Source organism: Taeniopygia guttata, chromosome 3 (assembly GCF_048771995.1).
Source record: "Taeniopygia guttata chromosome 3, bTaeGut7.mat, whole genome shotgun sequence".
NCBI lineage: Eukaryota > Metazoa > Chordata > Aves > Passeriformes > Estrildidae > Taeniopygia > Taeniopygia guttata.
Window position 1 is genome coordinate 73,055,158 of NC_133027.1, and position 27,934 is coordinate 73,083,091.

Below are 27,934 nucleotides of genomic sequence, written 5' to 3' on the forward strand. Positions count from 1 at the left end.
GCCCATGGCATGAGTGTTAAAGCTATATGATCTTTAAGGTCCCTTCCAACCCAACCCATGCAAGGACATTATCCTTTCCAACCCAAATCATTCAAGGACATTGCAGTGCTGGAGCATGTCCAGAGAAGGGCAGCAAGGCTTGTGAAGGATCTAGAAACATATCTTATGAGGAATGGCTGAAGGAGCTGGATTTATTTACTCTTCTCTAGAGGTGGCCCTCATTGCTTTCTGCCTGAAAGGAGGTTGTAGTGAGGTGGGGACTGGTCTCTTCTCCTGTGTCTGCACTGACAGGACATGGGGAAATGTCCTTAAGCTGAGACAGGAGAGATCCAGGTTAGATATTAGAAAAAGATTTTACTGGTAGAGTGGTCAGGCATTGGAATAGGTTGCCCAGGGAAGTGGTGGAATCAAGAGGCATCTGGATGTTGCTCTGGGTGACACAGTTTAGTGATTTAGGGGTTTCAGTGGTAGTAGTGCTGGATGATCTGGATGAGGGGATTGAGTTTACTCTTTGTAAATCCACAGGACACAAAGTTGGGTGCAAGTATTGGGTGCTGAGTCCTACACTTTGGCCATAACAACCCCATGCAGTGCTACAGGCTAGGGGAAAGGTGGATGGAAAGAGGCCCAGTGGAATGGGACCTGGTGGTGCTGGTTGGCAGCAGCAGAACATGGACCAGTGTGTGCCCAGGTGGCCAAGAAGGCCGACGGCATCCTGGCCTCTATCACTAAGAGTGTGTTCAGTAGGATTGGGGCAGTGAGTGCCCCTCTGTACTTGGCACTCATGAGGCTGCACCTTGAGTTCAGTGACCAGTCTGGGCTTCTCTGTTCAGCAAGGACATTGACGTGCTGCAGTGTGCCCAGAGAAGGGTGATGGAGCTGGTGAAGGGTCTGAAGCTAAAGTCGTGTGAGGAGCAGCTGAGGGAACTGGGAGTGCTCAGCCTGGAGAAAAGGAGTCTCGGGGTAACCTCACTACTCCTCTGTACGGCTGCCCCAAAGGAGGCTGTAGCCAGGTGGGGGTCAGCCTATTCTTCCAGGCAAGCAGCCACAGGATGAGAGGAAATGGCCTCAATCTGTGCCAGGGAAAGTTTCGACTGGATATTTAGAAGGATTTTCTTCACAGGAAGGGTGCATGGACATTGGATTGGGCTGCCTAGGGAAGCGGTGGAGTCACCGTCTCTGGAGGTGTTTAAGAAAAGACTGCACGTGGCACTCAATGGCGTTCAGTGGCAGGTTGGGCTGGGTGATCCCAGAGGCGTTTTCCAGCCCCTCCGCCCCCATCCGCAGAGCCTGGCCCGGCCGGCTCCCAAGGGCCGCGCCCCACACGCCGCCCGGCGGGGCCCGCCGCAGCGCCGCTCGGAGCCCTGCAGGGGGCGCTGCGGCGGCGGCCGCGCTCGGCGGTGCCGCGCTGGCCCGGGGCGGGGCGGGCCGGGCCCGGCATGGAGGCCGGGATGAGCCTGCCGCGGGGCCCCGAGAACCTCTGCTTCGACAAGGACGAGTTCATGAAGGTGCGCCGGGGGCCGCCGGGGCTGGAGGGTTGCGGGAGGGCCTCCTGAGGATGGGAGTGGCGGGTTCCCCGCGGGAGAGAGCGGCCCGGAGCCTTGATCGGGATTTTACCGCTCCGCCGCGGCCTTTCCCGGCCGGGGGCTGCGGGACGCGCCGAGGGGAAGCGCCCGACACTGACCGGGGGATGCGGGAGGCGGCCGGGTCCCGGTAGGGCCGGGCTCTGAGACTGACGGCAGGGACAGGCCTCGCTGCTTGGAGAGCGTAGAGTAGTTCTCAGTACTGGATTTCGACTCTTGGCTGTTGTTCCGTGGTTTGTTTGGTTTTTAAAGTTTCCTGTATTATAGAGGGCTGATCTTTGGATGTTCAACCCCACGACACTCTGTGCTTTTCAGGCTAAAACCCAAGAGTTTAACTACTGCGTTAAGAAACCTTTTGCCCCCTAGGGCTTTAGTTTGGTGAACTCACAAGCATATGGAGTACTTTATTTTGGGTGTGTTCCTCGTGTGAACTGTTTACTTACATCCTTCTCTCTTTCCTGTTTCAGGCGGATTTTGATGTTGATCACTTTGTGTCAGACTGCAGGAAACGTGTGCAGTTGGAAGAGCTCAGAGAGGATCTAGAGCTCTATTACAAACTCCTTAAAACTGCTATGGTAGAACTCATAAATAAGGACTATGCAGATTTTGTTAATCTCTCAACAAATCTAGTAAGTGTTACTGGTTGTATTGTGTAGTTCAGGTTTAATGTGGTTCAGTAGGATTTTTATTTTCCATATGAAATGTAGTTGGCTTTTATTTTGGCATTTTATGATTTAAGACCTCTTAAACTGAGGTCTCTAATCCTTGCACTGAGACACCATTTCTGTAGAACTTACAGAATTGCTGTTGGTATGTAGTAGATGTTTTAGATGTATGTATTTTCTCTTGAAAAGTTGATTTGTTAGGGAGTTAGACTCAGGGCAGACTTTGTTTCAGACTGTTAGCACTTTTAAATTTGAAGGAAATAAATTATTAAAATAGAATAGCAATGATAAAAGTAAGCCTGTTCTGAAGGATTCTTTTAGAAATCTTTAAACTTTTTGTATAGTCAAAGTATCTTAAAAAATCCCCAACTTCGTGTCTGAAAATTGTAATTGTTCCAATTATACAGATTCAAAGACTGAGATGTAACATATCTGAGAGGAAAAATTTCCATAGGAGGAAATTTTGTTTGTCTTTTGGCTTTGTGTTAAAGCAGTCTTACATCTTTATGCTTGTATTTGAGATAACATATTTTTGCATTGAATTAAAAACTAGAAATTATAAAGGAAGTTGTGTTTTCTCAGTTCTCCTTCAGTATCTGTAAAATGATAGGCTTTGACAGTAATTCACATATCTTATCAAAAAAGTAATAAATGTGTTTTATGATGATTTATTTAGGTTGGCATGGACAAGGCTCTCAATCAGCTCTCAGTACCGTTGGGACAGTTAAGAGAAGAAGTGATGGTATGTTCAAACCAGTCATTGTCAACAGCTTGGTAAACTTCAGCTCGCTCTCATATGATGTACAGAATGTCTTCTACTGAAGTTAATATTTGTTACAATAAACTCTTTGAAAACTGATTACTTACATTGCTAGTAGGAGAAGCATTGTGTTTTCAGGCACTTGTATTGCAGTAAATTTGTGTGTCCTGTAGTGCATTTCAACCAAAAGATTTTCTAAAATTTGACAAGTGGATACCAAATACCTAGGGATCACGTTCTGCTTTCAGTTATTTCGTTGTATTTATGGCTTTTCCACTTGATGTACTGTAGCTTTTATTAGTCTCATAATCTTATTAACCTGTATTTTAAGTTTAGATTTTTTTTTTAGTTTTTTTTCTCAACCCTTAAATGGGAAGCAAGCTTCAAATACTGACTTTTTCTCTCACAGAGTCTTAAGTCATGTGTCAGTGAAGGAATTCAAGCAGTAGATGACCGGATGACTAAACAAGAAGACATTAGAAGAAAAAAGGTACAACAGATAAATTACCACCTTTAAAAGATCATCCTTAGGAATACTTTGATTTTGCCATTAACCCAGAGAAAATGAAATTTAGAAAGTTCTAGGCTGTCTAGATGAACACTGCAGGATTTTGTACTTGTAAAATAGATTGACATTTTGGTTGACAGACTTCATATTTTTCAGTGTCTTGATGATCATAAATGTGTTTTACTGTTGTTACCCAAAACATATGTTTGATTTTGTTGGATTTTTTGTTTTTGTTAAAGTTGCTCTTGTTTCTGACTGCAGTAGCATATAAACTTACTTATTATGAATGGGCTTGAAGTACAGCTGTTTAATTTTTATGGGCAGTAGACACACTAATATTTGTCTTTGTGCTTAACTTTGAAAAACATGAGGGATAGGAACAGCTACCCTACATCTGTGACAAACATTTTTTAGTGGTGTTTTATGGACTTATCTGAGCAATACTTCAACTGAGACATGGCTCAAGTGTTAAGATAAAGGGAGAAAACTTAAACCAGAAAAAACCCAAAGAACTAAGAAACCATCTAAAATATTTTCTTTACGTGATGTCCTTGGGGATTGAGGTTAGACACAAAAAATCTTTTTTTAATTACAGATATGTGTCCTGAGACTTATTCATGTTATTCAGTCTGTTGAGAAAATTGAGAAGATTCTACATTCCCAAGGCACTAAAGAATTGTCCTCATTAGAGGGGAACAGGTAAAAAAATTGCAATGTTCAGTTTTATTTGTAATTGATGGGATTAACTTAATTTCATGGTGTTGCTGAAGGTGAATTCACAAGCAGTAGGATGTATCTTTAGAAATGTAACTCTGATGGAATAAATTACTGTAATTTTAGTATTTTCTTGGTTTTATCTTCTGCAAGCAAGTCATTCACCGAATGTATAACAGGACTCCAAAGTTCCAAGTTACTTGTGGTGCTTTCAGTAAGCAAGCTTTATGAAATTAGTGTGCAGTTATTTTATTTTACTTTATTTTATTAGAAGTCACTAATCCTGTCACGTCTGAAATACTCTCTATAGTTTATTCCAACATCATTTGTAAGTGAAGCAAAATAGTTTTTCTTGTTTTCCCTGTTTACGTGTAAGTGAAGGGACTACTGCAAGAGTAGCTGAAGGCAGGCAAGGCAAACCTAGTACAAGGAAGGTTTGTGGCAAATTCCAGTCAAACCTCTTCCTCTGCCTTTGCTGAGGATTGCAGGATGTTGATCAGCCAGTTTTGGAACTGATGTACCACTCATGGGCTTGAAAGGCTTGACTGGGGTGCAAGTACAATTAAAGCTGGAGGGAAGACACAGTGTGAGACTGTCTCTTCAGCCCAGTGTGCTGGATCACATGGTAGTGGTGGGTAGGTGTACCAGAAAGGTTGATACCTAGAGGGACAAAAGCAGATGTTTTCAGTCAGGTGAGGCACTTTGCAGAATTAAGTTTGCAGTTAAGATCATACTTGAACAACTGAAAATTCGGCTCATTATTTGGATTGTGTGGGCTTGAGAAGGGCAGGACTGTTTCTCTAGAGATAACTATCATTAGTTTTACGGTATGACAGCATAAGAAAGAAACAAATCTGGATGGTGAAGGTCACCTGGTGCAATTTCTGAGCTCTCTTAAGACTGACTTTTCACGTGATAACAAAACTGCTATCTAGAAGGAAGTGTTTCATACTGCTGAGGCAAGAGCTTATGTTCCTCTCAGCTTCTGCTTCACCCACTTGATGTTAGAGCTGCAAAACAGCACTAATCATGTAGCATGCTCCACATTATTATTGCTTGATTGCAATCATTGTAGTAGTACCTATCAGAATTCAAAATACTAAAACTACAAAAAATTGAGGGAGAGCTCTACCTGTTACAGATGAGAGTGAGTTGGTTTGAAAGGATCTAACTGTGTATTCTCGTTTTGTATCATCTCTCTTCTAGTCCACTTCTAACTGGACAAGTTTTAGAGAGAATTGCCACAGAATTTAATCAACTACAATTTCATGCAGTACAAAGCAAAGGAATGCCCCTTTTAGACAAAGTGAGACCAGTAAGTATTGCATGACACTTAACACTTGCACAGTCAAGCAAAACCAGTATAATTGGAAGACAAACACCTGTTTCCACAGAGTTTATTGAATTCATTTATGGAGAAAAATGGGGTTCATGTGGTCGTTTTCATCAACTGACTAGAACTATTGCCTTTTCTGAGGATTTATGCCATTTGCTTACTTCTTGAGCGTAAATTACTGAGAATAAGAATAGGAAATACAACAGATGTTTTTGTCAACCTAATGTATTTTGCAGTTGATCTGCTTACTGATACTGAGGTCTCGTTCTAGAGATGTATGTTGGCTTTGTTGGCTGTAGTGTACAGACCAGAATATAAATGGAATGTGCCTACACAGGGCACGTTGAATATATTCGAGTTTGTCTTCTCATGAAATTATGCTAACTGTTACTAATCTCCCAGTGTACTGTTTTACCTGCTGTAAAATATTAATTGATGTTTTGGTGTTTTGGTTTTTTTTTTTCTTCTATTCATTCAGGTAGGGAGATGGAATAAATGAAAATTTGTGCTTAAAGAAAGCTGTGAATATAGAGATGGGGTAATGCTTTAAGCTGATTAGCATGAGGGTGTCATTCTTAATGGCTTTCAAGCTATTGAGGTAGTTCAGAGTTCCAGTTTGTGTCTCTGTCTGTGGGCAATATAAACTTGTTTTGGCTCCAGACATCCATGGAATCATGTTACATGGACAGTTACAAGACTTCTCTGGCTGCTAAGTTATCAAACTTGGATAAGAGTAGCAGTGAGCATGAGCAGCAGAGTAGTGCATGTGGTGGGAGAACATTTGTCACGTGGTTTCCTTAATGGTGTTTGCCAGGACTTCTGTCCTGTACCTGTTGTTGCTAAGGCTCAGAATGTAGCTTTCATGACCAGTCAGAAACTGGGTTCCTGACTTTGCACATTCAGTACATGAATCATTTTAGGATGGATGGACACAATACAGCATGCAAAAAGGGAGAGAAGAAATTTTACTGATTATATTCATAGTTCAACTCTGACTACCGTAATGTGTGTTGCTGAACTTCCTTCAAATGCAGAGTTATAGGGACCATCTTGGGCCAGGAGTATATCTGCAGTATATAGCAATGAGTCGGATCTAGTAAAAAAGATGTCATGGGAGATCAAGAAAAATGGTTTTCAAAAAGTAGAATATGTGTAGACTGAAGAAGCTGTTTGGCAGAAGCCAGAAAGAATCTAATTTCTTTGGTGTTTGCTAGTGTCACTCAGTGTCATTGGTTTGTGGTAATTGAACAATTAGTGCTGGGTACAGGCTGTCTGTTTAGTCTCTGACAGGGAGGGATAAATGCTACAATTGTTATCCCTGGTCACTTACTGTAAATCTTTTGTTTATTGTCACATACTGGTTCAGTTGAACAAGGAACAATTTTTGACTTATTTCCTCAGAATAAAGCAGACCTGATATAACTTACAACATCTGGAAGATAATAATTGCCTGTAGCTTTATTATAGTAAATCCTGTCTTATATAGACGGGAACCCATTAAGTTTGTGTTAATGGTCGTTCAACCTTGGGAGTTATCAAATTCTTGTACTTTTCAAGTAAGGATAGAAAGCTGAGTTAGGTACATCTGATGAATTTACTTGAACAATGATGACAGGCTTTGATTTTGGCTTTTTTATGACTATATTTTCTTTCTCTTTGTAGCGTATAGCTGGAATAACAGCTATGCTGCAGCAGTCTCTGGAAGGGCTGCTCTTGGAAGGCCTTCAGACATCAAATGTTGACATAATACGCCACTGTCTACGCACTTATGCAACAATTGATAAAACACGAGATGCAGAGGCATTAGTTGGTCAAGTGCTTGTAAAACCTTATGTAGATGAGGTAAGATAACATAAAAAATTCCATTTGTTTTCCAAACGTGCTTATTTTTCCTATGAACCTCCAGCTTTTTTTAGCAACTTCAAAATACCTTTGTGGAGAGAACAGGAGAACTGAACTACAGCAAAATGTCAATTTGGTTGTTGATGCTATTTAAGAAAAAAAGGATGGAGGAATTGTCTTACCTGCCTGTCACCAGTTTCAGGTTATATCCAGTGTGGATTCTTTTCCTTACCTCCATTTTTGTTGGGCTAAAGAATCAAAGAACCAAACCTCTCCTGTTTAGGACAGGTGTCCATTGGGTGTCTGCTAAGTGCTGTAGCAGCTGCTACAGTGTGGGACATGTCATTCTCCCCTCAGTTTTCTCAGGGTCTATTCTTTCACCACTTCTGCACCATTCCACTTGTTTATGTAGCAAGAGATGAATCTGTTCAGACATGAGGTGAGTGTGTTCAGACATGTGGAAGAATACCAAGAAACAAGCTGTTGTTCTTTTCCTACTGTCTTCCTTCTCTTTATGGCAGAGATTATCAACTTTCACTGGGTAAAAGGCACCGTCCAGACAAACTGATTTGCTAGCTGCATTAAAGGCTTAGTAATGTAACAGAAGTTGCTTTGCTTTGGCTTGCCTGTATTTGGGATTGGACAGGAGTTTTTACTTTATTCTGAGTTTGATTAGCTTTTACCAGTTGCCTGTTTAACTTGACAGACTGCATCAGGTGACAGTGATGTGGCAGTGGGCTGCGAGCCAGACACAGTGGCTCACATTTAAAAGAAAGGATCTCCTTCTCATTTTTGGGGCCAGTCTTGGCATCTAGGAGTCTTGCTTTAAAGGAAGTAATAATTCAAGCTGGCAAGTTATACTTGGAAAATATAATGAAAAAAAGTAATATACTGACTATCCCAGTATTTGAGGTTATAGTGTTAAGAGTTTTAAGCTGATTAGCTTAAAACTCTTAACAAATAAAATATGCATTACAGCATATTTTATTCACTTTTCTGGCATTTAACACTGAACTGTTCCTGGCAGGTGATGGTGGAGCAGTATGTGCAATCTCACCCTAATGGCCTCCAGGCTATGTACAATAGGCTGTTGGAGTTTGTTCCTCATCATTGCCGTCTCCTGCGGGAAGTTACAGGGGGAGCAATTTCCAGGTAAATACCTTGGGCTTCTCAGCTGCACTGAAGTTACAACAAGTATCATATGCTTTGAAATCCTTTGCATTATCAGCTTTTATGCACTAATGACTTCTCTGGCCTTTCCTGAAGATTTGTAGTCAAGTTTGATTTGTATCTCATGCCTCCGTTTTTCAAAACAAAACAGTGAGCAGGCTTTCCTGGTGCTGCAGTCCAGGCCTTCAGAGGAAGCAAAGGCAATCCTGTATGTCAGTAGTAGAACTGAGTCCTGTGCATAATACAATGTGTCAGATAACTTATTTTTTTTGTATCCATTAAATATGATTGTACACTTCATCCAAGGAGAAGAGCATAATAAAGCTATTAAAATATAAGTTCAGAAGTTATTGACTTGTTAGTGTACATCAGAAAAGTGGGGATGGTCCTCAGACGTTTGACTGATTTATTGCATGTACTGAAACTACAGGTTTAATTTATTTTGCTTCCGCTGTGTTTTCAAAAAGTGCTTAATTCCATATGCAATTAAATTGCCTGTTTTTCAAGCTTAAATAATTCAGGTCTACGGAATTGTATCCATTTATTCATCTGTTTTCAGGATGGTTAATATAGCAGACTGCTGTAATTAGCAGAACTATGGATGTAGCCCCTAGGGACGGCAGAATTACTTTTCTAATTAGTCATCCATTGCTGAGCTTTTTATGACTCCTAAGTTTTACTAACATTTTAATTCTTTTAATCCCTCAGCAAGTTTTAATTGTTCTTCTTAATAATGGAATGTTTCTACTTTGTAGTGCGGTATACTAAATTGGAATTGAATGCTTTTATCTCTTCTGCTCTCAATGCTTAAGTTTTCATAATCAAGGTAGCTTTTAATCTTTGGATCAAACACAATATGTATAAATACAGTTTGGATCAGTTAGGAAAAAGTTCTTCTTTTCATTGCATTAGTCACATTATTCCTGCTTGGTAGGTCTTGGAAGTTTGGAGCTATTAAAACTTGAATTATAACAATAATAATAATATTTCTCAGCTGAAATGTACTGATTTTTAGTACACGCTTGCAAAATATATAACTGATAAATTTTTAAAACACTTTGAGAGTTCCAAAAAAACACCTTGGATTTGATGAGACTGTGGAATCAGATAAGGAATCTTCAAAGGAAGAACAGTTTAGGGAATCAGTATAAATATGAAAATAAATTTTGTTGCATTTTGTATAGTGCAGTGCATCTAATTTTTAGTGATTCCTGTCTCCAAATAGAAGCCTAGTGGTAAAATATAACCTTGGAATAATTGCTTTTTTTTCAGTGAAAAAGCAGATATTGTTCCTGGATATGATTTCTTAGTGAATTCGGTGTGGCCAGAAATAGTACGTGGTTTGGAAGAGAAATTACCATCACTTTTTAACCCTGGAAACCCAGATGTTTTTCATGAGGTAATTTCATTTTTTCCATTTCTAATTTCTGCAACAGACACGAGAGTTGAAAGAGTCATGTTCTCTAGCTTCTTCCCTCCTGCTGCTTTTGTCTCTAAATTCATGTTGTTGCATGGCTTGGAAGAGGAGGTTATCTGAAACCACTTGGTTCAGTTTTCATAGGAATTAATTCTCCCCTCAGGTTTGTTAGGAGAGCTCATACAAAAGTTATTGGACACCATTTAGTCAGATAAATTAGTGTTTATTTTAGAAATAGAATTGCAATGTTATTGAAGGTGGGAGTGGATGATTCCAGTGTTCACTCAAGTCTAGAACTTCTGTACAGCAGGAGCTGTCATATTATATAAATACCTGGGTTACAACTTATTTTTTACTATGGGAAGATTTAAAAAATTCTTTGTTTCACTTGAATGGTTTAGCTTTTGTTCTCTTGCAGTACTGTAGATTATGTTGTGATTATAAAAACAAGTCAGCTAAAACCTGAAAATATTTGACAGCACCATCCGATTTAGAAAACAGATAATACTTCTCTGGTATCACAAGCTTACATTAAATAATGAATTTAAAGTACTTGTACTCTTGTATTTTCTTCTTTGGTAGTGCTGTTCTGTCTCTAAAACATCATCTTTTACTAATGGTGAAATAGATTTCTTGGTCTAGTATGAAGATTGGCTCTGGCAGTGTTTTACAGTATGTCATAAGTAGAAAATATGAACTATGCTTTTCCTCGTGTCCTGTCTGCTTGTGTTTAACCATGATTACTGACAAATTTGGGTTTCTTTCCGCTGGCAGTTTGACTTGTGATTAGTGTGAAACATTTTATTTTCAAGATAGAGATGGGAGGCGGGGATAATTTGTCTGAAGGAAGGCATTGCTGGCGTATCAGGACAGATGAATTAAGGAAATGCTGGCTTGGTAGTGGAACTTTATAAGTCATGTGATTCTTCGTGTGTTCCTGCAAAATTGCTTTTACTGAACACTTAAGATATTTTTTCTTGGGGTTTAAGATCTCTTTTGTACAGAGAGATTGAATAACTGAAGGTAGGTAGGCATGACTGAGTGTGTTTGCAGAGCTGTCTCTGAATAAGAAGCAAATTACATGGATGTGGAAGAAAGCTGTGGTAGTGCCATGCAAGTGACACTGTAATATGTTCCTCCTTCTTCATTAGAATTCTTAGTTTACCATGAAGTTTTAGTCACTCTTCAAGCTTTTACTTTATGCCCTATGTACTGCAGATTATGAGCCTTGTTGGGTTTTTGCTGTACTGTGCTGCATTATGTACAAGAGTGCATTGTGTCTTCAGAAAAGCTGGATTTCCTTGAAAGGCATGTCTTATGTTACACTGATACTGGCTAACAAAGGCATTGCATTTATTTAAAAAACACCCAGCAATCAAAAAAAAACCCATAAAATCCCAGCAGCCACCCATGACTTCAAGGTAAATAATGTAGTAAATCCAAAGTACTTTCCAGACTGCTTTTGACTAAAGTGACTCATAGGCATTAAAATAATTAAAATATTGTACTTTAAAATCAATGCAAAGTTGAAATGCCAAGTGTAAAAATGCTATTACACCTATCCAAAGACTAATAGTTCTGAACTGAGAGGGAGGGAAAAGCCTTTTAAAATTGTTTTTGTGCTGATGATGAGCCAAGTAATGCTATACAGATTTTAGACAATAATTTTTCTTCTCCATTTTCTAGGTTGATAGGAGTGCAGAATAGTTTTTTTTCAGCATTAAATCTATACATAGATACATATGCAAATAAACATTGAGAAAAGTTTTAATATGCAGTGTTTTCTGCTGTGGAGTTTTTAGGTGTAGAGGAGAGATGGATTGAAACATTTGTTTAAAATAATTTAAAAATCAGACAGGCAATGTTAAGTGTTTTAAAATAAGTGTTCATGCGAGATGGCTTTTTAGAATTGTTTCAGGTTGTGATGCGCCTTTATTTGAGTTAGATGTGTAGATTTATGGGTGTTTGAAATGAATACTTCTTTTATCTCTAAACATTCATTTGAGATTAAGTTTAGATTTCCCTGTTTGAAAATTGCTCCACTTTGGTGCCCGATCTTACTTCTCTTAAATAACTGTGCAGTCAACAATCCAATCCTAGAAGCTGAAATAGGAACCAATCTTGCAGTTAATTCCCACTACTGGATATAGTGTTCTCCATATTGAGATACATATCTCTTGAGGTGCCTTCTATTTTGAAAGTGAGAGGTCTTTACAGAGTGTTTGGTTTATATCTCTGGCTTACACTTAGGGTAGCAGAGCATTAACAGCTTGTTTGCCTTTTTACAGTGCTGGGTTTACTATCTAAGAAAGGAGGCCTGAAAGAGAGCTAATCTGTCCTTCAGCCTGGGTCTAACTCCCATCCCTTTTGTGGGTCCATTGTGTTATAAATACAGCCAGGTTAGGAGAAAAGTAGTTACTTAAAAGCTTTTGTGTGCATTTTTCAGAGTACTGTCTTGACACTGAAACTACCATGTTACAAGAAAGGTATTCTGTAATTATACCTTGTAATAGTAAATTACAAACTTACTGAGATACACAATACAAAAGCATCCCTGTGGCAGTTCATGTCCTTTGTTCAGAGGAGAGTTTTTGAGAGGAGGCCCTCTAAGCAACAAAGGACCTTCTCCTGATAATGTTTTACTGCCTCACAAGAGGCAAAATCACATTGCTCCCATAGTGGTCTGGCTTGTGGATTGAACCCTAACCCTGCAGTGAAGTCAGAAGCACTGAGAGATTGTCAGGCTTATTTCATTAATTCAGTAGTGGATTTAGGAGCATATATGATAGATTTTATGTATGTTTCCTATTTTTTTTAATAGAAGAAACTTGCACAGAAATCAAACTAGTTTTCAGTTCATAGAAGTAATTTTAACTGCAGTTGTTTTTTAATTTTAAATTTATATGTGTAAGTTTTGTGGTCTGTTAGGGAGGTCTATTTTGTATGAAGTAACTTTTTTTTGCCGTTTTACTTCTGATTTTCATCAAGTGTTTGGCTTTCTGCTTCGTACATGATTTAATTTATTATTTAATTCTTTTCAGTGTTCTCATACTGTTGAGACCAAATCCACAGTATGTTTGGGGATTAATATAATTAATAGGGTATTTTTTTTTTTGTTTGCAACCAACTTAATACTATTCATAAACATCTTATTAGAAGTATGCACTGGATGAAGCTAGTTTAACTGATACTGTTTGAAGTTCTTCTGCATATATTTGATATTTGCAAAACATTTTTAGGGAAACAGCTCTAGAAATTCTTATAATACAGGTCTTGTGTAACAGACAAAAATATTATGCTTCCATTCTCATGTGCAGTTGGCTATGTGTACTTCTGAGTTTCATTCCTAATTATTTCTCCTTGTTGTGTAGTTTTATCTGCTGCATCTGACTCTGTTAGTACTGTGCAGGACCACCCCAGTGATTGAGCTCAGAAATAGTCATGAATCTCTAATCAGTTCTGCTTGATCAGTGTGCTTGGACAGTTTTATGCTTTTTAGAAGTGTCCTTACCATAGAGTAACACTTTTAAGTTAATTTTATTTTTATGTCTCTGCAGTCCAGGCTTTTAGCCTTGTATGATTAGGTGATGAGGGGCAGTGTCAGCCCATCCTGAACCTTGAGCTTAGTGTAGCATGGTACAAGGGTTCTGCTGAATGGCAGAAGAAGTGGCCTTCCTTGTTTGCTGGGAGCCTGTGTGTGATCAGAACACTCCTTCTCTTCCTGCAGAAATACACCACCAGTATGGATTTTGTACGGAAATTTGAACGGCAGTGTGGCTCCCAGGCCAGTGTGAAGCGGTTAAGAGCTCATCCCTCTTACCACAGCTTTAACAACAAATGGAATTTGCCTGTATATTTTCAAATAAGGTTGGCATGCATTTTTTTGTTCACTCTTTCAAAAGTAAAGGTTTTGAGTAGTCATGGCAAGATGATCTGGCTTAAGGTCGCATCCTCCTCATTGTTCAAAGTCTCACTTGTGAACAAATCATAGAGGAAATCAGACTAAGAATTTAAGTTTTATATATCTTTCAACAATTTAGCAGAACATCACATAACTACTCTTCAATATGTACTGTGTTGTTACACCAGATTTGATAAGCTGCTTCTAAGTCTTGAATTCTGGTTTCAAATTATTTTTCTCCAGTGTCCCTGAAACTAAGCTGTATGTTGAATGCTACATATGCAAATCCAGAGGAATACTTAACTGTGAGGGAAGAAGTATTTTTTCTTAGAGGTGTAGAACTAAAGGACTTAGGAACTTTCAGCTTTTCCCGACCTAACCGTGTTTCTGACATTCTTTTTGTCTCACAGGATGTACTCCTTAAATTGTAGCATTGCCTTCCCAAAGATTGTCCTCCTATTCCCTGTTCCTGAGGAGCTAAGTAATAACGTCTAGGATATTTTAGTAGCAGGTCTGATGTAACTGTAATATTTGCTTTTACAACCTTTGCAGCTAGAAAAGAACAGAGAGACCCAAGAAAGCTCTTTTTTAATTCTAGTAATGTTAAAATTTTAATGAACAAAATAAATGTAAAACTGTATTTTTAGAAAGTGTAGACTACGTGACTGATTGAGGGCTGGAGAGCAGCCCTCCAGGGCAAGGAACAGAACCATTTTTGAAGACTGTTATGACCCAGCTGTGCCATATGTGATCTCTCTTGGTCCAAAGTGTTCCGAAAGCCTCTTAAAACAAACAAACAAAAAGCGGAATTTCCAAAAGAGGGGGAAGAGAAATTGATGTTTATTTTTAACCTGGATCACTTTAGTGGCCTTTTTTATTGCACAGTTCTGTAGCTGGCAATAACAGTACCACATTTATGCAGTTTCTTTAATCCAGAGTGAGTCTACACTTGTGCTGAAAAATTCCATCCAGGAATCTTATGAGTGGTAGAGTTAATATAAGTGACAAGAACATGGGGCTGGGAGCTGGGTCTTAATATTTTGATGGTTCATGTTGTTTTGTAAAATTATAGTCACAACATCTGATAACCTGATTTAATTTCTTGCTTGCACATCCATTCCTGCAGTTGTGTAGCGAACTGATAAGGACCTGTTACTCAGGGAAGAAAAAAAAAAAGACTGATTTTCAACTCCAGTCAATTTCCCCAAACCACTTAACTGTGTTCATATTCGTGCTGGCCCAAGGGGAGGGGCAGGAGTATTCACAACATAGTGGTGCACAGACTGAAAGTGTCCGTGGAACTGCAGCCATTATGAACCTTTTAACAGATATGTATCATTAATTGCCCTTTTTGTTTCAACTCCAACTTTTCTAGTAAGAGACCAATTGATCAAACCTTGATAATCTTGCCCATAAAATTGAAATGGAACTTAAGCATATTTCTCTTAAAAAATGTTTTTCCATTAGCTATTCTGAGCTCTGATTGATTAAAACACTTTTTAAAAGTCATTTTCTTTTAATACAGGATTACTGTAAGTCTAAATAGTGTACTATTTTGAGAAATGTTTCGATAAAACAGCTGATCCATCTTCAACGATAGTGTTCCTTTATATTGGAAAAATCTAACTTTGAAAGTGCCCATGAAGTCTTTAGTGCATAATTGTGAAAATAATAAAACATATTAATTATATATATCAGGGAAGCTTTCTCTTGACGTGTGTTAATATCCTTTAAGTCATACAAGATTTTGATTGAACTGTTATCTCACGCTTCAGCATTTATAGTTGTTTGGTTTTTCCTTTTTTCAATTACAAAAATTCCCCAGAAAAATCAGCCATTACTAAAGACTTTCGAAGTAATCCTTGCAGGAAAAGATGGATGCTCAGGTATTTATTCTGTAGCAGTGCTGGCACAAACAGCACCAGTAACTCTTTCCTGTGTTTCATTCTTTTGGTTATGTCAATACGGCTGATGGTGGAGCTGTAGTGAACCCCACACTGGGGAAATTTTTTCCTCTGTAAGACATACTCAGCAAAAATTACATCATTGTTAAAAACCTTATTCTGTTCCCATATCCTTTTCACCATAAGACTTAAAGACACTGCTCTGTGGGTGGAAGCAGTGCATAGGCAGGACTGAGGTTTTGAAGCCATTTCACAAGCATGTTTAGTTGCTAAACATCCATCCTAGTCCATTACGAGTTTGAGCAAAATAAGCTAGGTGGGCTCCTGTCCTGATCTGGAAATGATAGTTAAGAGACTTTAAGAGAAATCCTACAGGTTTGTAATTACTAAGTTTGATAAAAGAGTTACTATGATGCACATAAAAGCGAAAAAAGAGGAAACCACTGACAACAGAACTTTCTACAGGGAAGCTTAAAATGATGCAAGTATGAAAAAGTATCAGAGGTTTTAATAACTTTTGCTGTTACACCTAAAAAATTTTGGAGGTACGATTTTGATTTGGGTTTTGTTGGTTTTTTTTTTTTGCCTTGAATGGTGAATTTTTTTAAAAGGGGAATTGAAAAAAAACACAACCAGGTGTCCTTGAGGAACTATTGATTTTTATTAGGTACATAATTGTTTGTAGAACCTTTTGTTACTTCTCATTGACAAACATGTAGAAAGCTGGAGCCCCACTATCACGTGACATATCTGAAGGTTAAAGAAGGTATGTGTCAATTTGATTGCTTATGGTTTAAAAACAGTAACAAACAAGAAACTTTCCTCCTGGAAAAGCTGAGGACTTGTCACTCTTTGAGCTGTCATTTTGATAATGTTTGCAACCATAACTTTAATAATAACCCAAAGTATAAGCTTTATATATGCCTGTAAAATGTCAAAGGTTCTCTTTCAAGTGTTTGAATGCTGTTGTTAAGTTGGGCAAAATAACCCCAGGTTTAAAATCTGTGTATGTCCATTGATAGCACATAGAAATAATACTAAAGTAAACATTGAAAAATGTTTAGGCATCAATTTAAGCAACTGTTGAATTGTGGTATTGAAACTTTTTCTTTCTCACAGATTCAGAGAAATAGCAGGGGCCTTAGAAGAAGCACTTTCAGATAGACTAGAGGAAGCACCAGGTAAACTTTTATTGCAAAAAATACTTATTGTAAAGGAATCAGTTGTATAAATAGGAGTGATTACTCTGTCTCTTGAGTATTCAGTAACGTGCATCCCGTGGTTCATATGAGCTTTTGTTATTTCTGATTAACTGTTCAAACAGTGTAAAACATTGTTACAGAGGTGGCAATGTGAGAATTCTGGTCAGGGATCACTTTGCTTACTAAAACCCCACTCTTTAGCAGCTGTCACTGACATACTTATGGAACCATCCCCTCAGTGCAAGAAGGAGTGTTAGCATTTGACATCTTCTAAGTGACAACCAAAAGGCTATGCTGTGTTATTGCAGGATATTTTTCTTAATTGTTGTAGCACTGTGTAGAGGTGAAAATGGCTGTCTCTTGGCAGCATTTAGGCTTGCTGTTATTCATATTGTTGGTGTCTGCTCCAAAATCATACACTGATTTATGAGGAGATAAGGAGGTATGCACAGAGTGGAAGAGTATAACCTGATACATGCATTAGAAGCATATTGTAATCAGAAGAACTAATTTCAGCTAACAGAGTGAATACTTACGAAGAAGGTATCTATGATCCACCTAAATGTCTGTATGTGTGTATCCACACATGTCCTCTGAAGCAAATCAGGAGAAAAAAATCCTAATGGAGACAAAATATATAGATCTTACCACTTCAAGGTGTAGGCCTGGAACTTGCAGACACATTCCTTATCTTTCTAATTGTATTCTCCAAAATATTAGAACTCTGTAAACTGCTTAAAATGTGAAACTGTGTAAACTGCATTAAAAGTACTTTGTTTAAATATGGATATTTGTACAGTGTTTTAAATAAATATTTATAGCAGATATCTCATATAACTGGGAGAAGAGCAATAGTTTAGTGCTAAGGGAGTATTATGTTATGGCTGGCAGGGATATCTAATGTAACTTCTTCAAAAGACTGCCAAAAATTATTTTGGAAATGTAATTTCCTAAAGTGGATTATTTGGCCAAGCTGTTTCTGCCTTTATTGCAGGCAAATTCTTGTTTCTTGCCTTTGCCTGCACAGCTACAGCAAGACTTTAGTGGAATTTGAAATCTAAAGCATTGAGGAGATAGTATTTTAAGGTTTTTTTTCAGGCAATGCTTAATGCATTTCTATTCTGTGATTTTATCTTTTAGAAAAAATCTTGGGTAAATCTTGGGTAATGCAATTACACTGATGTTGCATCTTAAAAACATGCTTAGGAACTTGACCTCTGTTGCCTAATCATTTGTAGCTGGGAGCTCCTTCTGTCTCTTGGCCACTCACATGGTCTGGAGCAGTCTCGTGAAGTGCTGGTCAGATCAGATGTTTTTACCGCTGCTAGCGCACCGCCTGTGGAAGCTCAGCCTGCAGGTCTTGGCACGCTACTCTGTGTTCATCAGCGAGGTGAGACAGCAGCCTGCTTTAAGGGCTTGCTGATGGGGTATGTCCATCAAAGAGACTTTTTGAAGCTACATATGTGACCTCTTTTCAAGAGTTCTTTTGTGAAGTTAATGCTTTTTAATCTTCAAGCAGTTCATGACTTTGGCTTATAAAAATTATTGCTGCAAAATACGTGATCAATCACAAATATCAGTACTGTTGCAGTGTTGCTGTCTGGTGGTTGCCAAAGCTGTACTTTATGCTGCTTTATTCTGCCTCTGCCACTGAAACAAGAAGCCAAAATCTCAGTTTTCTTCTGTTGTATGTTGTTGATTGAGTGAATGAAGTTGTGAAACAGAGCCAAGTAAAAAATAACCCTGCAAATAAGAAGCACTGATATAATCTGGATCAGTTGTTTAGTATTGAGAATGCAAAACCAGAATTTCCTGGACAGCTGACTCAGCATCAATGGTCACTGCTTCTGAGCAGAGAAACTGTGCTTTGCTCTTGTACTGGCTCCCAGCCATACAAGTGGGCCCCTGTTTCTTGTGCCATAGCGAGACAGTGCAGTAGAATAACTGGGATTTGACGGGATTTCTGGAAGTCATTTGGTCCCAGTTCCTACTCAAAATAGGACCAGCTTAGATGAGCCTCTTAAATTGGATTTTGAGTGTATCCAAAGATGGTGATTGCACTCTTTCATGGGTACTGTGGTCCAATGACTGATGCCTTTTTCCTCCTGTTTGATCAGAATTTCTCTTGCTACTGTACATATCCGTTGCCTATAACTCTCTCACTGTACCTCAAGGAAAAATCTGATTCTGTCGTCTCTGTACATGCCCCTTTGGTAGTTGAAGACAGCAGTAAGATCTCCATTTATAATTTCTTTTGTGACTCAGTCATTTAGTTCTGTCAGCTAAATCAGCTCATGCAAAGTACTGGTAAGTACTAGAGTTTTAAAACAGAGTAGTCAGAGGAAGCACTTTCCTGACAGCTGTGAGCTTGAGGAGGTGGGAGAAAGGAGTTGTTTGACAGCAGGACTGGACTGCTCTCTACTAACCTTAGTTAGACAAATTTGTTCTAAATCATCCAACTTTGTAGTGCACTCAAATTTTTTTAACATTTACTTTATACTTATTTTAGTAATAGTATTTGGTAATATCCCTTTGAAGTGTGGCATTCTACTGCTGAAGTCTTACAAATCCTTGACATATCCTGAAACAAACTGTTTCAGTTTGTCTAGCTTTAACTGCCTTCACTATTGCTAGGGTTCACACTTCAATTTGATGTTTCAGGTTTCTGTAAGACCCATTTCCAGTGAGAATACAAAGGAAAGCAAAAAAACTATGCCAGTTGGTAGAAAGGAATCTTCCTTAAGCCTCAACCCCAGTGAAGACCAAGGGAATGAATCTTCTCCAGAAAGCCTGCCATTGTCTTCTATATCTAGTACTCAGCTGATATATGTTGCTGCTGATCTGGACAAACTGCAGGATCGGGTTTGTGCTTTTGACTTGACTTAAGAATAATCTTCATTGATGTTTTTGGCATCTTGTAAGGGCATAAAATTTTTTAAAATAATGTGCCATAATTTTTTTTTTAATCTTAAATGCTAAAACTTGGGGTGTCTGATACTTGAAATACATGGCCCACTCTGTGCTTATTTGGAATGGCAGATTATGGGCAAACCACTTCAGGTATTTAAGTTCTTTTTATCAGTAGCTGCTGGATTTAACTCCTAAAAAAATATCTTTCTACCGTTTTTGGTGTGAAGTGTCACTCTGCCCATCTTATTTTTTCTAGTGGAGTCTGTGTTGCAGCTTGGAGTGTGGTGCAACATTCAGCTTTAATGTGTTTAAGTGTTTGCTGCTTTGAGTCTTTGAGGTTGGAAAAGGTTTTATGATCATGATTACACTTGATTAATGATCCAGAATCTTGAGGAGAAATGAATGGTGCTAATTGTCTCCCAGTAGGGATGATTCCTGTGTATTTATTTTCAGTAAGGCTGAATTTTCTGTAATTTGTGAAGCTGTAAATTGCAAGAGAGTTTTGTTAATTCTAAATTATTTCCTCTGAGTACAGTAGTAAGGTAGAGGATTGAGTGTGTAAGCCTAAATTCCTGTGCATATTATAAACTTCTAGTGTACAGAAATGCAATAAAACTATAGAAATTGAGGGTGTTTTGTGATGCACTTTAAACTTACAGGATGTAGGAAAAGTAATTAAAATTTTTATAACATGACTATATCTCTCTCTCTCTTGGGTTGGTTTTTTTCAGATTCCTGACATCTTAGACATGATTAAACCAAAGCTTGAAATGATTGGCTTCAAGAATATATCTTGCATTGCAGGTAAAGCTGAGAGGCTCCTTCCTCTTTCTCCCAGATTCTCTCTGCCAAAAAAATGAAATCAACTTTTACAGTTTCATGATTTAGAATGAAAATACTTAATGGAACTTGCCTTCTGTTTAAATTGTTAAATAGAAACAATCTTGAACAGACCTGTTGAGTCTGGAAAATATTTAAGGATTAAAACTGAGTGAGTCTAAAGTGCGTTTAGGATTTTTTTCTAGAAAGTGAGGACTTTATCCTAGAAGATTCATATCATTAAACTTGAAAGAATGGGGGTAGAAGACATAAGGAGAGGCTTTCCATTATCAAATGGAAACAAAAATGTTTTTCTAAAATGACTGTTCTCTCTCAGGCCTGATTAGTCACTTGAGGCAGAGGGTTATCAAAGTATCATAGTTAAATACCTTAACTTCAGAGAGTAGAAGCAATTCAGTGTTTTAGTCTCCTTTTTTCTTTCTGAGTTTTTGTTTTGGGTTGGTTTGGTTTTTGGGGTTTTGGGTTTGTCTGGTTCATTTATTTTTTTTCATCTGGTCATTCTTTATGTGAAATACGGAGTTTGATTTTAATTTAATAATTAAAGCTAGACACGTAGCTGCATGAGTGAACTAGTCCTGATCTGCAAAGCCTAGCCAGGAGTTCTGCATCGTGAATCACTGAAATCTCTAAATCAGAACTACTGGTAGATGTCCAAGTCTATTAGAGATGTAGGAGCTTGTGCACATCCCCTGCTCAGTAGATGATATTTTGCCAATCACAGCTTTGAATTGAATATGTTCCAGTCATTCCATAGGGAATTTAGAGAGAATTTCACAGTTTCTTTGGAAGGTCAGAACCTTTCGATTCAAGCCCTTGCTTCATTGGTAATACTGGAAAAACTTCGAACCTGAAGAATGTTACTTTACTCTGCTTCTCTTTCCTTGCCTCTATCTGTGTTTCTGGCTGAGGAATGGTTGGTGTTACTGGCAGTGTTTTATAAGTGGCTGGTGTGTATTTATTTGGTAAGCATATCCTGTACTTGACACCAGATAGTGAGTGGGATTAGGAGGATGAGGGGATTTTCATAATTTGTGTTATGTTTGGGCTGGTTAGTTCAGCTTAAACTTCAGCATTTTTACTTTAATAGGAGCCCTGGAAGATTCAAAGACTTCTCTATCAGCCTGTGTGCCTACCTTGAATAACAGGATTATCCAGGATCTCAGTGAGTCCTCCTTTGCATACCTGAAGAGTGCGCTGGAAGTTCCAAGGTTATATAGGAGAACCAACAAGGTCAGTGTTGCTCACAAATGAAAAAATAAATCTCAGAAGTGGCTGTGCTGCGATTGTTGTGAGTTCTTCAAGCCTGTCCATATCTGCTTGACAGAGCCCATGACAACGTCTTCTACCTAGTGGAGTATAGTGCAAAGCTGTAGGTATTTTAACAAAGGTGTAATAGTCTGGACACTTGAGTCTGCTCAGCTTTGGCTGGAATTGGCGTGAGCAGAAAAAGCATTAAGGATCCTACCCTGGTAATAGGAATGGCTGGCATGTGCATCTCTGAAAAAGCTTTGGGCATTCTGAACCTTGTTCTATATTATATCACGCTGTATAACACTACTGAATAATTTTGTGATTGTTTCTTTTCTGTGTATGATGATCTCTTCATTGACTTGTCCTAAATGGCTTATGTATCTCTTTGCTTAGGTACAAGATTAGCATTTTTTACATGGGATAGAATTGGGTGTTGATACTTTCAGTACACAAATGACTGGTTCCTTCTTCCCCAACTTGTTTCCCTGTCATCTGCCAGGAGGTGCCAACTAAAGCTTCACCTTATGTTGACAGTGCTCTTAAGCCCTTCTATCGACTGCAGAATGACTACAGAGATTCCTTGAAGCAGCCCATGATTCATCAGTGGTTGGAAGGTGCTCTCTCTGAAAGCACACAGAAGTAAGCAAACCATAAAGAACATTATTTGCCTTAGTTAAAAACCCAAGTGTCTGTTCAACAGGCACGGGAAAAAACCAAAAAGCTTTGAACTGACACAGCTGTAAAGAAAACAAAAAAAAAAAGCACTCTTTAGGCAGGATATATTTCCTTGGAATTACTCTCATGTTGTGTATTCAGGAGATGAAAAGCTGGGCAGGGAATCCAAAGACCTAGTTGCTGCTCAGATATGTGCAAACCATGGCATGGTGGATAGGGCGTTTGAAAAATTGGTTGGTTCTAGGAGTGCAGCAGTGAACTAAAGATCTGCATTTTATTTCAGAATTGATGTAAAACCTTAACCTCATTACTTTTAATGAAAGTTACTAATCTTGTTACTTGCAATGAACAGTGCTTGAATTTTCAAGAACTTGAGTTCTACTGTCCTTTGACTTCTTTAATTTATGCAATGATTATCCAACTTTTTAGTGGTTTCAAAAAAAAAGGCTTTGGGCCTTTTAAACTGCTGAAGATCTAATTGTTCGCGGTTTTAATAAGGCAGTCATAAAGTAATACTTTCTTTAGCAGATCTTCTGTTTCTTAGTTAGCATCTTGAGGGCTTTTGAACATGAGAAATCATATGCATTAGATTCCTTAATGGATTTTTTTTCCATTTGTCTAGTTGTATTTTAAATTCTTACTGAGCAGGGATTTTGCATTTTGAGAGTTCTGCCAGTTAAAGCATGTAACGTGACACAGCAATACTTACTGCTCTGCCGGAACATTTCACAGGATGCCCCCTACTTTTTGTGTTGTGGACAATTTACCCTTGGCTATATTTTTTTTATCTCTAACCTTGCCTAAAACTAAAGAGTCACCTTAGCCTATTTGGGTTTTTTTTTCCTTTTCCCATCTTTATAGTTTTGCTTTCTTGGTTTTCTTTGACCTTTCTGACCATAGATGATAATATCAGAGGAATCCATGCAGGTTAAAGTATAATGTGCTTTCTGTCTATCCTTACATGTTTTTTCCCAATAATTCTTTGCATATTATATTGTCTGTTGGCTGCTGCTGAGCGTAGATTGATTTTTTTTTTCCCTGAGATTTAAACACATGGTAAACTGAGGTTTTAAACTATAGCAGAACATGAGTTTTTTCTTGTCCTTTGCCTCCTTATGCTTCCCTACTCTTCTGGTACCTTTCGGAATAGACTTAAAATTGTAAGACAATTTTACACCTTCACCAACCATTCTTAAGATTAGGACAGGGCTAAGCTTAGGTTGATCTTGACTGCACTGGTCATTTTCATTTTGCACAAAACCTCTTTTTTCAAGCATGGTGTCTATAAGTTTTTTGTGCATAGAAAAAAGCTTATTGTTATTTGTTAAGTAGCATTGCTGAAGAACTGCAAAGATGCCTGGAATCTCAAGCCATTCAAGGTTATTGAGCTAAAATATCTTAGAGTGAATTCTTGTGTGTCTCTCTATATCTCTGTGCTTGATTAGTCTTGCTTTTAAAGCTCCAGTAAATCTGGTGACACCATGCAAAGTAGCTGTTATATAGCTCCTTGTACCCAACCAGAACTTTTTTGCCCTCAAAAAGCAGTTCTTCACTTTACAAAACTTAGGTTAAACATGGTGACAGTGGTTAAACACCAGTAAGACTGGCAGGTTAATTTCTTAATTCCTTAGAATTTTCTGTCAAATTCTGTTTTCATAGTTTGTTGCTACTATTTTCATCATCATTATGTTTTAAAATATCTTGTCCTCACTGACAAGCAAGAAGTCAAAGAAACTGAATTTCTTACATGAAGGAATAGGGTAGTTTCTTTATTGAGAATACAGATGCAAATAATTAATTTCTTGCTGTCATAATACATTCTTGCATCCAAATGAAAAAAAAAAGCCAGAAAAGAGCATAAACTAGTTAAAATCACTGGGGGCTTCTTCTTAAATGGCAGAAGGATTTGGGAGTACAACAGATGTAGGAATTAATCACAAGTGAGTGGGACTAGGAAATACTGAGATATGAAAAGAGGACACGACTGACTTTTACTGGAATACTTTTGATTTTCATAGAATACTATAGTGAAACAAGTTTCCATGGCACTGGCAAGCACTTTTTCTTTACCCATCCCTATCTAATTATCCTTTTAAAAAGCTTGTCTGCTTTCTGTTGCCTCCTTGTTTAAAAGTAATCATCAGGAAGATTGTTTCAACTCTTTAATTCTTAAGAGTAATATTTTTCATAGAGAGGCTCTTTGAAAGTTAGGTATTTTAGCAAATTACAGAACATAGCTGAATCTGGTAGTTTCTCTCATGGATCTTTTAATTTGCCATTGTTGCTCTGTTTTCTATTCTTATTGATAACTCACTGTTTTGGGCATCTGTTAATTTGTATGATATGCTCTTCTCACTTAGGCATGAGATTTCAGTCCATAAGGCCTTTTGAACTTTTGTTGATGTTTGATTCTGTGCTTCCTTTAATGTGGATCCCAGCTTCTGGGCAGTGGTGTTTTATTTATCTCTGCCATTTCTAAATTAGTGTTAGGGTTCTTCTGTGTTTTTCCTGCCAGCTTTCTGAGACTCCCATTTAAATCAGTTTCTTCATTTTAGAAATAGGCATTTCTGACTGGTGTGCACATGTGTGCTCTCACATTCACTAATATTCGCCTAAAAATACGTGTGTTTTGGTCTGTCAGGTTGTTATTCCTGTCATGTTTGTAAAATCAGTTTTACTCAATAGTCTATTGATTGTAAAGAGGGGCTGATTTTGACTGTTTAAAATTGAGCAGTTGCATTCCTTGGCCACTGTTGAGTACAAACATCTTGAACAAATCAAAAATGTTGTGATGAGAAGTCTTCAAGACTGAATAGTAATCTTCAGATTAACCTCTGGAACTAATAATGGAAATACTGATTAATCAATAATGCTAATAAGTAGCTTCTGTGCTAGGGAAGCCATTCCTTCTGGCATTGTTCGGCAGGGCCAGTGATGTACTTCTGTGTATGAAGTAGGCTCTTCTGTAAAGTGGAATCTTTTCTTTCTTGTTAATTTTCCTTAATTCAGGTATTATGAAACGGTATCTGATGTGCTCAGTTCTGTTAAGAAAATGGAAGAGAGTCTAAAAAGGTTGAAGCAAGCCAGAAGGGCTGCAACTTCAAACCCTGTTGGTACAAATGGGGGCATGAGTGATGATAACAAAATCCGACTGCAGCTGGCCTTAGACGTTGAGTATTTTGGAGAACAAGTAAGTTACAACAAATGAGTTTTTTATTATTAATAGTTTTGGAAGGGAGATGGAAAGGGAAAGGGAACCTTGACTCTGATTTTGGTCTCGAAAGTTGGTGTGGGTTGGGGTTTGGGTTTTTGTTTTGTGTTTTCATGTTTGTATAAAGGAGACAATTTCAGATGTTGGTGATTATAGATACCACTTCAGCAATGCATACTTTCCTGGCCTTTCTTGTACAAATGCAAAGCTTATATTTCTTACTGCTTAAAATTCAAGTACTGCTCAGTGCTTGGAAAAATTAAGAAGAAGCACTGTCTTTACAGATGAGAGGACAGGGACATGACTTAGATCTGATAGAAACTTCCTTATGGCCCTTCTTTTGTTTGTCTTCTGTCGGGGTGTTTCCAGCCTTGACTTTCTGCATGGTCAAGGTCTGTTCCCAAGAGCTGTGAGGATGTCAGCCTGATCTGTTGTGCTGCATTACTGTAAATGCTTTTCAGTGCCAAATATGAAATTCTAAATAGCAAAACGTTGAGGAAAATATTCCAGGAAATGTATGCAGTAGCTACATTAAATTGTATAAACATACTGTTTTGTACTCCTTTATTTCTAAAATCCTATCTATTCCAACTAAGTTAAATCATACCTATTCCAACTATGATATTCTATCATAGCTATTCCAACTAATAGTCTATATCATTAGTTGCCAAGGAATTGTCTGATCTTGTTTATGAGTAGGTGCTGTTGATGCATTATAACAGGTATATTAAGTATGCTTGTGTGTGAGCAGATGCTTTTCTTAGATATGAGACTAATCACAATTGGGTGGAACTGTGGAAATCTTACTTACCTAAACTATTATTTGTCAGTTTTTGCCTGGAGTTGAGCTTTTGTTCTTCTTTTCCATGACTGCAGTGTGAATTTAAGCTGAAGTGGGACAGATTATTCATAATATTTGGGAGTTGTTTTGGTAAATGTGACTATTACAAAGAGGTCCAGCAGCAAACACCTTTTCAGAATCACTTCATTATGGTTTCAGTTAGATCCAGATTTTTCTGCTTCACTGCACTCTTACTATTTTCATGACCATATTTTTCTTATTGTCAGAGCAAGAGATTTCCTGGCTAAGAAATTACTTTCAGCAACCTCTGTAATTGTAGAGTTGTTTTTGTCTCCCAGGAAGTTCAAGGCTAGAACCATAAACTCTCACAGCTTATTGAAATGCTTTCACCATCATGCTTTTGTCTCTTCTTGGATGTATTCATGTTGATCTTTAAAGTATTGCCCAGAAACTTCATTTGGAGTTGGAAAAAAAAGAATCAGTTGAAATCAATGCATTAAAACCAACTGCAGCCAAGTTTCTCTTTCTGATTGCTTCACTGGGAAACTTCCAGCTGGCATTAGTTACAAGTTGCCTAGAAGAAGGGGAAATAATTTCCCTGCAAGATACTTCTGTAACCAGAGGGACTTAACTGAGCAGAGTTGGATGCAAATTTTTATCGTTTGCAGTATATGCAGTTGTGGTTTTTGCCACATGTCAGTGCAGGACAAAGCATAGGCTTCACTAAATTTCTTAAGTATAATAGTTAGTGGGGTTTTAATGTTTTAAAGAAAATTAATGGATTTTCTGTATCTTTTTAGATACGAAAGATGGGACTGGAAACAAGCAGCATAAAAAGCTTTTCAGCCCTTGCAGAGCTGGTTCTAACTGCCAAGGATCAGGCTACAGCGGAACCATCCTAGATATTTTTGAAAGCATGTGATTGAAGATAAACAATGTCCCTAAAAGAAAGAGAGAGAATTTAACTCCGCTTTGTTTTACCAAATAAATAGCAATGAAGTGCTTCCTAAAGTATCTCAAGCAGCAAATCAGTGTATCTTCTGCCTCAATGAACTTGCTTCACCAAAAGACTGAGACTTTATCAGTTATCCATTATATGGAAAGCAATCAAAGTTCTAAACTTTCTACTGTAGAATAAAAGTAGAAGAAAATGTTTTTCTTATTTTTGCTGTACAACTTGAAATGTACAAGAACAAAGTTCTATGTTGAAAATAATATGTAATAAATTGTCTTCCTAACTTTT

General features: G+C 38.0%; 1 protein-coding gene across 2 annotated transcripts; it reads left to right on the plus strand.

Moving 5' to 3' along the window:
- Positions 1-1,365: 1,365 nt before the first annotated feature.
- Positions 1,366-27,929, plus strand: COG2 (component of oligomeric golgi complex 2). 2 transcript variants are annotated; one of them, XM_030268307.4, is made up of 18 exons: positions 1,366-1,508; positions 2,051-2,212; positions 2,925-2,990; positions 3,418-3,498; positions 4,112-4,215; positions 5,437-5,545; positions 7,229-7,408; positions 8,436-8,560; positions 9,851-9,977; positions 13,723-13,862; positions 16,920-16,981; positions 18,241-18,392; positions 19,664-19,864; positions 20,644-20,716; positions 21,840-21,982; positions 22,503-22,642; positions 25,688-25,868; positions 27,492-27,929. In XM_030268307.4, the coding sequence occupies exons 1-18, from the start codon at positions 1,440-1,442 to the stop codon at positions 27,591-27,593; spliced, it is 2,217 nt and encodes a 738-aa protein (XP_030124167.2). In that variant the 5' UTR covers positions 1,366-1,439; the 3' UTR covers positions 27,594-27,929. The 2 variants fall into 2 exon arrangements, with proteins under 2 accessions (XP_030124167.2, XP_041571160.2); XM_041715226.2 differs by lacking the exon at positions 1,366-1,508 and having other exon boundaries at positions 2,195-2,212; positions 3,358-3,498.
- Positions 27,930-27,934: the final 5 nt, after the last annotated feature.